This window comes from Mytilus edulis, chromosome 3 (genome assembly GCF_963676685.1).
Source record: "Mytilus edulis chromosome 3, xbMytEdul2.2, whole genome shotgun sequence".
NCBI classification, from domain to species: Eukaryota; Metazoa; Mollusca; class Bivalvia; order Mytilida; family Mytilidae; genus Mytilus; species Mytilus edulis.
The window spans coordinates 1,258,779-1,271,861 of NC_092346.1; the positions used below are offsets into that span (position 1 = coordinate 1,258,779).

Sequence of the window (13,083 nt, forward strand, 5' to 3'; positions counted from 1 at the left end):
ATTAAACGGAATTCAATTAATTGAAGACCACCCATTCAAACCAATGTACTCATAGTTGTGCATATTTGGAGTATTCGTATAAAAAAAGTATTGTTTGCTCTCCCGATTCTAGCGTTATTTTAAACATGAAAAAACGCGGACGTCAATTAAGCGAGGACGTCACTGAAAACACCTCTACTCATGATGCGGACGTCATAGAGACACGGGTACTCTTCGTATGTTAATTAAAGTATTTAAAATCAGAATTGAAATATACGCATTTTTCGTTATTGAACTATATTATTACTTATAAAAAATAATGTTGTTTATAGGACTATTATTCAAAACCCTAGCCAATAGATATAATTATCATGAACATTTTAATTTTTTACATTTTACGGCTCCAGATTTTAATCATCATCATAAATAGTTTCAAATGATTTGTCCCTTTTATTTAAAATTATGACAATGTACATATATTGAAATTATTTTTAATCTGTATATATATTTTAGTCCGATATTAGAATATATATTTTCTTTGAAGTTGAAGGTCGCTAATTGCTATTTTAGCGCATGCGTAACACCTACACCTGCTTATTCCTTTCCCATTAGTATTGTAGAACTTCCGTGAATTAGCAGTGCATACAACGGATGATTTTTTAACTCGATGGCAGTGTTGCCACACAATTTGTCATGACACGATTATATAATATACCGAATTCTTAACGTTGTGTGTGGATATATCGCTTTAATGTCTGGAAATTACCCAAAATGGCATCTTTCACTGGATCAATGAAATTAAAAATCTGCGAAGCGGTCGATCTACGACCCACTGATTGTGCCACTCGCCTTCAGATGAGTGTAGCTAAGGCCGTACAGTTAATTGACCCGTATATTTCAATAGATCTAGATGACATTCATATCTACAGGACGTCAACAAAGCCAAAAACTTTAAAACCAGTATGGAATGAAGATTTTCATCTGGAAGTCCATAATGGCCAAACTATCGGACTGACAGTTTTCCATGATGCTGCCATTCCTCCGGACGAATTTGTGGCTAATTGTTTCCTTTCTTTTGATGATATAAAAGACCAGAAAACGAGAGACATGTGGGTGAGTTCAATTTAAGACTTATTTTCTTTTTATTTATGTTTGCTGCTGAAGCGAATGCATATCAAAATTTCAAGATGGATGACTTTCGGAATACACAAATCAGAAAAAGATATTATTAGAATCACTGTTTTAATTTGGACTGAATAAAAACAATGTATTGCTTTAAATCTTTAGTTAAATATGTTGTTATTTATTTTGTAGATTGATCTGGAGCCAACAGGAAAGATACATATAATTATACAGCTTTATAATGCCGAATCAACTGAAGGTATTACCCCATATAATTAACATACATTCTGACACCAATACACACATGTACAATAAACAACACAATGTTGTCATAAATACATACCAGTTATAGTATATTGATGAAAACTATTTCTTCAATACACAACAGATATTGTTTAAATGTCAGATATTTTATATAAGTTTTAGTATGTATAATGTATACATTATGATATGATGGGAATTATGGAAATAGCATTGTACCCCTGCCAATGCTATTGTCATATAGAAAATGAATTCAGTATATAACATATCAAATTTAGATATTAAGTAAATTTATTATAAATTAATAAGAGTTTTATATTTTTTTCTTTTTTGTAAAATGACAAGTAACATGGGACATATACATGGTAGTCCAAATAATTATGACGTCTTGAAAGGCTATTATAATTTTTTTCTTTGACGCCTTACATCAACGTCATAACGCCAAACTCATATATTCAGTTGGACTTTGATAGGGAATTTACTGCTTTATAAAAACGTTAAGCTGATTTCTCCTCAAGATGCTTCATTAAAGGTGTATAAAATATATTTTTGAACCAAACTCGGTACATTTTGACCAACCTGAATTTCCGGATAATGTAAAACAATGGTTCCGGAAATTCGGGTTTTACCGAGTTTGGTGTAAAAATTATTTTATAATCTCCTAAAAAGAAATCAGACAAACGTTTTAAAAAATGCAGTCGACATATTCCCGCCTCGGATGGAATTGTTACTTATATTATTATTTCTGTAGGGATTAATTGGAAATATTTTGCACAAACAAACACATAAAAGGTAAGAATTTTAATATATGCATTTTGTTTTAGCCTTCATTGAAAATTTGATGGCTAAATTGGGTCTCAAAGTTGAGAGCAAAATATGCTCTCAAAGTCCAACCGAAAATGGCGGCTTCAGCATTATGACGTTGATGTAAGGCGTCAAAGAAAAAAATTATAATAGCCTTTCAAGACGTCATAATTATTTGGACTATATACATGGGAAAATCAGACTAATGTTACGCCATGTGATTAAGTTGCACATTCATGACATTGGTCCAACTTAATACTTAACGTTAAAAATGGTCAATGAAAATTTCGCAAATTTCATCAGCATATGCATTAAGGGAGAAGCAACAGACAAATTGCTCATGTTGCTTGCAAGCTTTTATTTCCAAGCTACAGGGCACTTTGTTTTCAAAGTCATGTGTAAAAATATTTGAACAAAAAAAACCTTACCCTCCCTTCTGTAATGTAAATTTGGATATTCACCAGCTACTGATTCGAATGCACTACTTTATTATTGGAGTCTAGTAAAATTTATTGCAGTAAAGAAATTTACTGAATGTTTACTTGACCTTCACCTAAGGTCCTAAAGATCATAAAGCATTTTCATGAAGTCTGTTCCCAACTGTCTTGTCTGACTGTTGTGCCATTAACTTGTTAGAGTTATCATTCTTGCGATCAGTGAAATAATTTTTTCTGATTCTGGCGCTCATCATATTAAAAAGAAAAAAAATTGTCAGTTAAAATAATACTATGACTTGTTTAAAGGATGAATGACTTATTTCGTGTAAAAATGTATAAATTACATAAACAAACGACAACTACTGTACATTAGATTCCTGACTTAGGACAGGTGCAAACATTTGCAGCAGGATTAAACATTTAAATGGTACCAAACCTTATCCTTTTTTTCTGAAGCAATAGCATAACACCACAACATAGAAAAACACACAATAAAATATCAATTGGAAGGCCCAACTCAATCAAAAAACGTAAATTAACACACTTTGAAAGAATAAATTTGATCTGCGATATCTGAATGCAAATGCACAGTTAATAAAATATTAGGGAAAAACATTCAAGGCCAAAAAAGCAAACAAACAAGTCCAAACAAAGCCATGGCAAGACACCACCGCGAAATATTTAACCTTTCGAAAATAATCACTTTTGAAAAAAAAAACGGTTTAAATAATATAATGTATTGTATACATATCAATTTCCAAAATATATCTTGAAATGACATTATAATTAAAAATAACTTTATATGTCCATGCTAGCAATGCTAAGGGTGCATTATGTTATACTCTTGTACGTCCTTCCTTAAGTCTGTCAATGTCTGTTTGCCCAAAATTTGTTTGCTTCAATCAAATGTTATGAAACGCAATGCTTATTACCACAAAACACAGATTAAGTTTGAATTTGGATGGCATCACTTCTACCTTTCAAAAGTTATGCTACTTTACAAATGGAAAAATTCTTGGATACTTTGTTTATTACCACAATTTCAAATTAAGTATGATTTAGGGTAGTGACATTATTAATGTTCTTGATCAATGTTCCTTCATAGTGGTGTATGTGAGCTTGGGCATCAACTGTGTCCCACAGACACATTCCATATTTATTTATCTTCTAATAATTTAATAAATCTCCAGAGGAATGCAAGATGTACAGCAACAAAAATTTCGAAACTAAGAATTTAACCAATAATGATGTGTTTTTTTTGCTGCTATAACAGTTAATTGTGTTAAAAATGCATCTGTTGCATTTTGGCTACAACCAATGGCTACTGTGCCGAATGGTTTTATCACAACTAGAAGTGCTGGAAATTTCAGATCACTAGAAAAGGGAATTTCCATTCTTCCATACACATTTCTGGTAACCAAGTCAGAATTAAAACTAGAACTGGTAGAAGTTGGTCACAATGGCCCAGAATTTGACTTTAATCTGTAGATATCTGCATTTCATATTGATTTCTAATGTCACAATTTTAGGGAGCATATAATGTATATTTTTTGTCAAATCTCAAATCTTGAGACGTAAATTGATTTAAAGAAGTAATATAGTACCATTCCGAATTAATGCATGGTGAAAAAAAAATTGGTTGGCAGCTATTTTGATGTCAGAATTTAAAAATATTGATACTCTATAATCTACGAATGAATGTATGAACATGTTGAACATGTATTGCCTTGTGTCCATCAGTATTTATTTCAGATCCAAAGCTTTCTTGTTTGAAATAAACTTTCCTAGCTATTTATCTCTCACACATTGCTTCTGTCCATCTCCTGTTCCATTTTTCAAATCGTTTGGGGGTAATGCATACAGAACATGGATAATGTCATATAAATTTAAGATTGGAACATGCTTACTGTAAAAAAAGTTCTATGTTGCAATTGAAATAGTTTGGTTCAGACGTTAAATTTTCAATTCTTAATCCTTACACTAAGTAAGTTTTCTACCTTAAGGTGGATCGGGACTATTCGACTGCGCATAATTTCAGGCCTGAATTACCAAGCACACGAAAAGTTGTCATAAATTCACTATTTTTTTAAAAATATTTTGATTGATTTAAAATGTTTCATCGTGTATTTTTGTCTTTAAAAAATTATTATCGTTTTTATGTGTATCTGAGAAAGGCTCAAAATGACATTTCACCCAATTTCACCATTTTCTCATCCAAATTTTTGGTTTAAAGGCAAAATTATATTTTTTCCTGATCAGTGACCTATATTTTTTATTTGCTTATTACATTTGTATTTATACATGCATTTCAGCTTTTTGTATTATAGTTTTTGACCAAGTGTCACAGACAGTATTTTTTATATTCCGATAAAAATATGTTAACACCTCTATTATCCCTATCATTTCATTGAAAAGTGGTCCCTTTTTCATACCTGTTTAAAAGTAAAATTTTGAGCTTAAATGGTTTGAACCCACTTTTTTTTCGAATTCAATTCACTTTCTGTAAAGATTAAAATAATAAAAAATACTGCACTGCTCAGTTCTGACAGAAACATTTGAATAGACCCAAGCCACCTGAATAATAAAAGTAATGTAACATGTAACATTGTTATTCTTAAGTTCTAAATCATTGTAAATTGTTTGTTTTAATGAAAAATATTTTGTTCCTGCCTTGTCATGTAATATTCAAATTAGTTATTTTTAATATTTAAACAATTTTGCAATCAAGGTCACATTCACGTCAATCAATTATAGTTATATTTTGAGACGCGCCAAAATTATTGAAAATATTACAACTTTTGACAAGTATTTTGTTGCTTTCAGTGTTCTCCACGGAAAACTTATCTAGCATCCTGATAAACATGGATATTTGACATACCATCTTGTTTCTAAAAATTATAGCATTACATTTATAACATAATCTATAAGAAAATAAAGTCAGATAGCATCACATTACAATGATGCTAAAAGTCCCTAGGGAGAACACTGGCTTTCTTTAAAATGAACACAGCATGTCCTTTCAGTCATTTGCTACTGGACATTGACCATTCAATCATTGTTGTCCTGAAATGTTTTCCTCAACGTGCATGCAATATTTGCCACTGGACATTTACAAACCAACAATCCAAATTGATCTTTAAGTCTTCCTGAACATGCATGTAGTATTTGCCACTACACATTAACCATTCAACAATCCTAATTGATCTTACAGTCTTCCTGAATGTACATGAAATATTTGCCACTGAACATTTACAAACCAACAATCCAAATTGATCTTTAAGTCTTCCTGAACATGCATGTAATATTTGCCACTACACATTAAAAATCCAACAATCCTAACTGATCTAACAGTCTTCCTGAACATGCATGTAATATTTGCCACTACACATTAACAATCCAACAATCCTAATTGATCTTACAGTCTTCCTGAACGTGCATGAAATATTTGCCACTGGACATTAAGCAACCAACAATCCAAATCGATCTTTCAGTCTTCCTGAACATGCATGTAGTATTTGCCACTACACATTAACCATCCAACAATCCTAATTGATCTTACAGTCTTCCTGAACGTGCATGAAATATTTGCCACTGATCATTGACCAACAAACAATCCAAATTGATCTTTCAGTCTTCCTGAACATGCATGTGATTTTTGCCACTGGACATTAAACAACCAACAATCAATCTTGTCCTGTCAGTTTTCCTGAACATGCATGTACTATTTGCCACTGGACATTAAGGTGGTACCCAACACTTTCACTAAAATTAATTTGGCTCGTTTAATTTTCATAAAATTTTGACAAAGTATTTACTTTGACCCTTTTACAAAAATATAAAAAATTAAAATAATTTGAACCAAGCGTTTTATCAGAAAAATTACACTGGTTATATAGCAGTTTGACAAACACTAATTTTGATCATTGAGAAGCTTTATATTGCCTCCACAACGTAACGTAATTAAAACGTTTAGCTGATATTACAGAGTTATCTCCCTGTAGTGTTAGGTACCACCTTAAACAAACAACAATTGATCAATCTTGTCCTTTCAGTCTTTCGAAACATGCATTTGTACTGCAACTAGTTGTGTTTATTTCCTAAATATAGTAACATAGCTATATTTTGTATAATGTCAATTTTGTCATGGAACACTTTCTCCACAATCAGGGTTTCGTTAAGGGATGAAAATAAGTTTGACAATTGTGTTACGATTTAAAAAGCTATAAATGTATTAATTTAAGTTGCAGTATAAAAACAATATTAGGTCAATATCATCAAAATATAAACTTTTTTGTACTCAGCCCAAAACTGGGGAAGGGCTGAGCGCAGTAGAACCTTACCCTTCCCCAGTTTCTCAGCCTTATATTTTCGTGACATTGACCTAATATTGTTCATGCTCTTCTTGCCACTGAACCATAATCAACCAGCAATCGATCAATCTTGTCCTTTCAGTCTTCCTGAATATGCATGTACTATTTGCCACTGGACATTAAACAACCAACAATCATTCTGTTCTTTCCAATTCCAATTGGCTATTTCACACCACTTTTACCACCTGAGATATGGTACTAAAGTAAAACAGATACATTTGAAGGACAATATTGGTTGAGCACTATTAATGTTGTACATTTTCCTTACAGGATGGTTCCTTATACATTTTGTACTTCAGTGACTTAAATCTTTCATGTCATTTTGCATGTAGAACCATTTATAGAGAATTAAATCATTTCACCTGCAAGTTTTCACATGTCTCTGCCATGAAACACTGGAATCAAGTATATGTATTTTAGGGGCCTAAGATTTCAAGGGTTTATCTGGGCTTTTATAATGCAAATCCTAGTAGAATTTAAGAAAATATTCTTCTTAATTTGGAATACAAGTCATGTCTGTCAAACGATTTGTAAATGTCATGATTGTTTATTAGTCCTCTAAATCAAATTTTAACCAGTAGGGGACTATGTATATATGTATTGCCATGCAATACTCTCAGAATGCTTGTTTTAATAACAGATTTCTGATTATTTGGATACTGTGAAGCAATGAGAGAATTCCTATCAATTTTGTATTCATTTATCTTTCCTATGATCATGTCACACACACACCCACCATTGTATCAAAGTAATGGGCCTCTTGTTTTAGTCAAATTGTTAAAATTGAGTGGTTTAAACTATTTTAATCAAAAGTGTAAATCTGCATGGGAGAACTCCTAATTTCTCAGAATGTCAAGTAGAAGTACACACAGATGAAATGATATTAATTACAACATCAGATTCACTAGTCTATAAATGGAGTTTAACTTTCATGTTTTCACGTCATATTAGAACCTAGAAAATAATTTTAACCCACCACATGGTAAATAGTCTGCTCCAGTCCGAGGGTGGGTAAATTTTATAGATTCCCCACTTCCAAACTTATAGTGATGTGGACATGGCAGTTCTTTTTTCCAAAAGACATGCACATACATGTACAAGAATTCCATTGAAAAATGAGTTCAGGTGTTAGTTTTAAATATTTTTACAAACTTTTCATGTTTGATTTGAATTTGAATGGTGCCACTGCCAGGTTGGTTGATTTATGTATATATATGTGATAGAAGGGAAGATCCAAGTTTCACATATTCACAACAATTTAGATTCCTCAGACATGTATTTATCTTCTTGCGGAAAGTCACGAAAATAAATTCTTCTTAAATCTGCCTCTGCATCAGGCATTGTCACTGTTTTTCGTGATACCATAATAGCACATTCTGAATAAAGCAAGAAAATCTGAGGTCATATATATATACTTGAAATAAGAGCAATGAAGAACTGAGATCAAAACTCCTTCAAAAAAGTATAAATCAGCAGAGAATTTCAGAAATTTATTGACATCTTACATGCATCTAGTTTTGGATCAGTTTAAGTTGATATGCAAATGTCTATAATGTATAATAGCCACCCTTGCTAATTTTAAAAATCAATATGTTGACCTTTGATCATAGTTTGATTGTGGTGGTTGCTTGTATCATTTAACATTACATACCCTTCTCCTTGTATGTGTAAGGAAATATTTGTTGATCAATCAATTGTATTGAGAACCAGTCATACTCTCTGATTGATGCCTGTCTTTTATATTGTTATTTAGTATACAAACAAATTTCACAGTGATTCACCCAAACTTGTGAAAAAAATCACAGACACATGATTTTTAACTGAGTCACTTCATGTGCTGTATTACTTTGGTTGTGACTTGTGACTAACTTTTGTAGTAGAAAATTGAATTCATTGTAGATGAATGTCCATTGGCAAATAGTACATGCATATTTAGAACAATAACAAGTTCTTAATGGTGAACGATTTAAGAGATATCCTTAGTATGCCCAACACACTGACCCATATTTTCAATGTGCTTGTTAACAAGGTTAGTCTATAGGAAGACTTATCCCCATACAAGGGAGACATTCTTAGAAGATAAATGATCCAGTTTAGGCCTGACTTATGGGATGTCGCTTAGGCAAATCCAAGGGCAAGTGCCCTCTCTTAGACCAAAACTTTCTTTGGTGAAGCTCGACTCATTCATCCGAATTTGACTGCCAGTCCTCTCCACAGTTATTATTTCATATAATCCTCAGGTTATGATTTTAACTAACTTGAATCAACAGCAAGTCCTCTTTCTCCAGTAAAACATGTTATTTTGTTGAACATTAAAATACAGGTTAACCTTGGCAAAAGTACTTATATTAATTCTGTTCAATCTCTCTCTTTTTATTCGTATAATGGTATGATGTCGTCGTCTGCGTCGTCGTCCGAAGACACTTTGGTTTCCGGATAATAACTTTAGTTTAAGTGAATAGATCTTAATGAAATTTTGTCAGAAGGTTCAATACCACAAAAGGAAGGTTGGGATTTATTTTGGGGATGATGGTCCAAACCGTTTAGGAATTAGGGGCCCAAAAGGGGCAAAAACAAGCATTTTTCTAGTTTCAGGATAATAACTTGTTTACCAGTATTTCAATTGCTCTGAAAGTATACTGCAATGTTTAAAATCACAAGAAGAAGGTTTGGATTCATTTAAGTGGTTATGGGGCCAAATTTTAGGAATTAAGGGCCAAAAAGGGGCCAAAACAAGCATTTTTCTAGTTTCCAGACAATACCTTGTGTGTAATTGCATGGATCGCTCTGAAATTGTACCACAATGTACCATATAACAAATGGGAGGCTGGGATTAAGTTTTGGGTTAATTGTCCAAAATATGTAGGAATTAAGGGCCAAAAAAGGGCCAAAAAGAAGCATGTTTCTAGTTTCCAAACAATCATGACAATAACTTGTGTTTAAGTGTATGGATCTCCCTGAAATCGTACTACAAGGTTCAATATTACAAAGGAAAGCATGGGATTGAGTTTAAGGGTTATTGCTCCAAGGGGGGGGGGGGGGGGGGTTTCAATAAATTGGGGGGGGATCTCAGTTTACCATTTTTTGTAAGGGATTTTTTTTTTTCAACATTTTTCAAATTTCAAATTTTGAAAAGTTTCAATAAGAAATATTCAATTGCACAGTATTGTGCAATAGATGTGTTAGATCTTGAACCACATTAATTTTGTGGCAAAAACCTATATTATGTCAAAAATTTGATCACAATCAAAATTCAGACGGTATCAAGCTTGAATATTGTGATCAAATTTGCCCCAACTGCTCAGGGTTCGACCACTGGGGTCGTATAAAGCTGCGCCCTACGGAGCACCTGGTTAATTGAATCAACCAGAAACTTCAGTGGAGGAGTATTTTGAAAAGATGGTTAGAGTAACCATTGTTATATTTGTTCCTCATGTATCTTTCTTGTCACAAGTTTTCTCATTGGAAAGCCCATATTTAATAAAAACAGGTATATATATGTTAGGTGCTTTTTTCATTTTAAAAGAAGCATATAGGGTATTTTTCTTTATACACATGTTTATTCCACATTTGATTCCACATTTTACTATAAGTGCCTATCCATTCATACACAGAATCGCACACACCAAATTAATGTACTTTTTATACTGCCCACAAATTTATGATGTGTATAATGAGCTATATCATCCTCTAAATTACACATACTTGGCATTCCAGTAATGTTTTGTTTATTTGCAAACTGTTTAATCAATAAACATTCTCTAAGTACTTTCCTTTTATCAGACTTGTAATTTAAATGCAATCAACATCAATTTTTTTTTGAATTAAAATAAAAGCAGTCTGCAGTTTTATGCTACGATCGTAGATCTAAATATAGTAACATTTGATACAGAATTAGTAACATTTATTGTTATTTATGTAACCTATACAGAGTTCCTCAAGTGCACTAAGTAGCAGAAGACACAATGATAGAAATGTGTATTCCCCCAGAGGATATTAACCTAATTATCTATATTTTATTGATATATATATATTTATGTGTATGTGTAGAAATGATATAGTGGTTTATGATCAGCCCTTCAAATTATTACAACATTGTACAATACTGGGGGGAAATGTTGATATTAATCTAATGTCCTGTATAAAATTCTCATTATTTTAATGAATTTCTTGGAAGTTTTAATTTTGATACTCATCCTTTTTCTTGTTTTCAATTTTCTTCTATTAAATGACTTTTTTAAAAGTGTTTTTATTTAAGCAAACTGATAACATCAACATGTACATGAGTTTGTGGTCAGGTCTTGGGTACTTTTCTTATGACTTTTTAATACATAGTTTTGTAATAAACAAATTAGTTCGATACAATTTCAGAAAACAAGTTGTTTTTGAGGTTTAAACATAGGCCAATAGAAGTAAATACTCCCAGTCTCCTGGTTGTGTTTTTTTAGACATCTCTGAACATCCTGTACAGATTTTTGGTTTACATTGTTTTTCTTAGAAATATGGAATATTGTTGATTCATTTGTTATCAAGGATACCTAATTATTACATTGAGAGAAAGACAAAATATATTTCCTTGAAAGACTTTCAGACTGAGAGGATGAATAATATTTCCATAGATATTGATTTATAATTGGTTTCACCAAGTCTGAATTCAAAGTCTGTTTCTTCAGATATTGAAAATGTTGAAGGTCATATGTTGCCCTCTATATTTTGTTTTGTTAGTTGTGTTGTTAGGTAGCTGTCTCATCGACATTACCCCAAATATTCTTCATTACCCCGAATATTCTTTATTCAGATAAAATTCAGAAACCATAGTTTCCATCCTGTAGAAGCTTGACCATCCTACTGATGCTCAGATTATCTAAAACATTCTATTGATTTTAATGTAATTATCACTTTCCATGTCATACTATGATTTAGTGATACATAACTACATGTATATACCACATGTTTACTACCAGTGATTAATACAGGATGTCCAATAGTAAATCACGATCGTGTATTATTATCTTCACACTCAAATTATCACTTCCTAAGTTTTTTTCAAATTTAAGTTTTCAGAGAAAATCCCATTTCTGTTGTAAATATAATACCCAGATATCAGTCTAGATGTGTCATTGCTGTTAGAATAACCTAAATCTGTCTTTGTATTACATAATTTAAAAATATTGTCTCAAACATTGAATTAAATGTTCTTGGTGTCTTTGGTTGTATTCAATATTCCTGTGGCTATTTACAAAACATTTTTGGATGGTAGAGAAATGTCAGACTAAATACAATTTGCATTCTCCTTGGTAGATATAGAAATATCATTGAAGGTGCTGCCGTCTCTTATCAATGGTCTGTGTCCTCCCCCCCCCCTCAATTTGATGAATCCTGAAAGCATAAGATGGTAAATAAAATATATTACTTTCTGAGGGAAATATTTGCAATATAATATTTCCCTCAGAAAGTAACCAAAAGATAGCGTGCAATAAATTCCAATATTGCACTAGGGCAATAAATCTTCAAAATTCATGACGTCATCAACCACAAAATCTTACTTTAAACCAATTTTTACTTGCAAATATTATATTGCTATACAATAAAAGGGTTATTGCATGAATATTGGGGAATATTGACCCTCGTAGAACATATATTGCACTCACAAGCTCATGCAATATAAAATTCTACGTGGGACAATATTCCCCAATATTCAAATTCTACTTGGGACAATATTCCCCAATATTCAAATTCTACTTGGGACAATATTCCCCAATATTCATACAATAACCCTATGATATTAATTTCGGTGTTGCGTATGAAGTGAAACAAAAATCTGAAATGCTTTTATTCATGACCTACTTTATATATTTGAGTGACTTTGAATAAATAAATCAACATGAATAAATAGATAACCACTGCATGCATTGTTGAACATAAAACCACTTATAAGTTTGTAAATATTGGTTCAAATGTTTTTGTTTGATTGACATGTAAGTTTTTTTTATGCACCACTTAGGGGTATTTTTTTTTTTTCGGAATGCGTGTCCGTTTGTTCGTCCACCCTTCTGTCCTGTTTAAAGTTTTTCAGTCGAGGTAGATATGAATGAATATGAATTCTACTC

At 32.0% G+C, this 13,083-nt stretch overlaps 1 protein-coding gene across 8 annotated transcripts in view; it reads left to right on the forward strand.

The window, feature by feature from the left end:
• The first annotated feature begins 539 nt into the window (after positions 1 to 539).
• LOC139515585 (calcium-independent protein kinase C-like) overlaps positions 540 to 13,083 on the forward strand; it is a 37,794-nt gene continuing 25,250 nt past the window's right edge. For 2 of the 8 annotated variants that reach the window (XM_071305166.1, XM_071305165.1), the window contains exons 1-2: positions 576 to 1,092; positions 1,294 to 1,360. In XM_071305166.1, coding sequence (XP_071161267.1) covers positions 751 to 1,092; positions 1,294 to 1,360 — 409 coding nt within the window. In that variant the 5' untranslated portion in view covers positions 576 to 750. Of the gene's footprint in view, positions 1,093 to 1,293; positions 1,361 to 13,083 lie in introns of all 8 variants that reach the window. The other 6 variants (XM_071305173.1, XM_071305170.1, XM_071305168.1 and 3 more) reach the window with 6 other exon arrangements.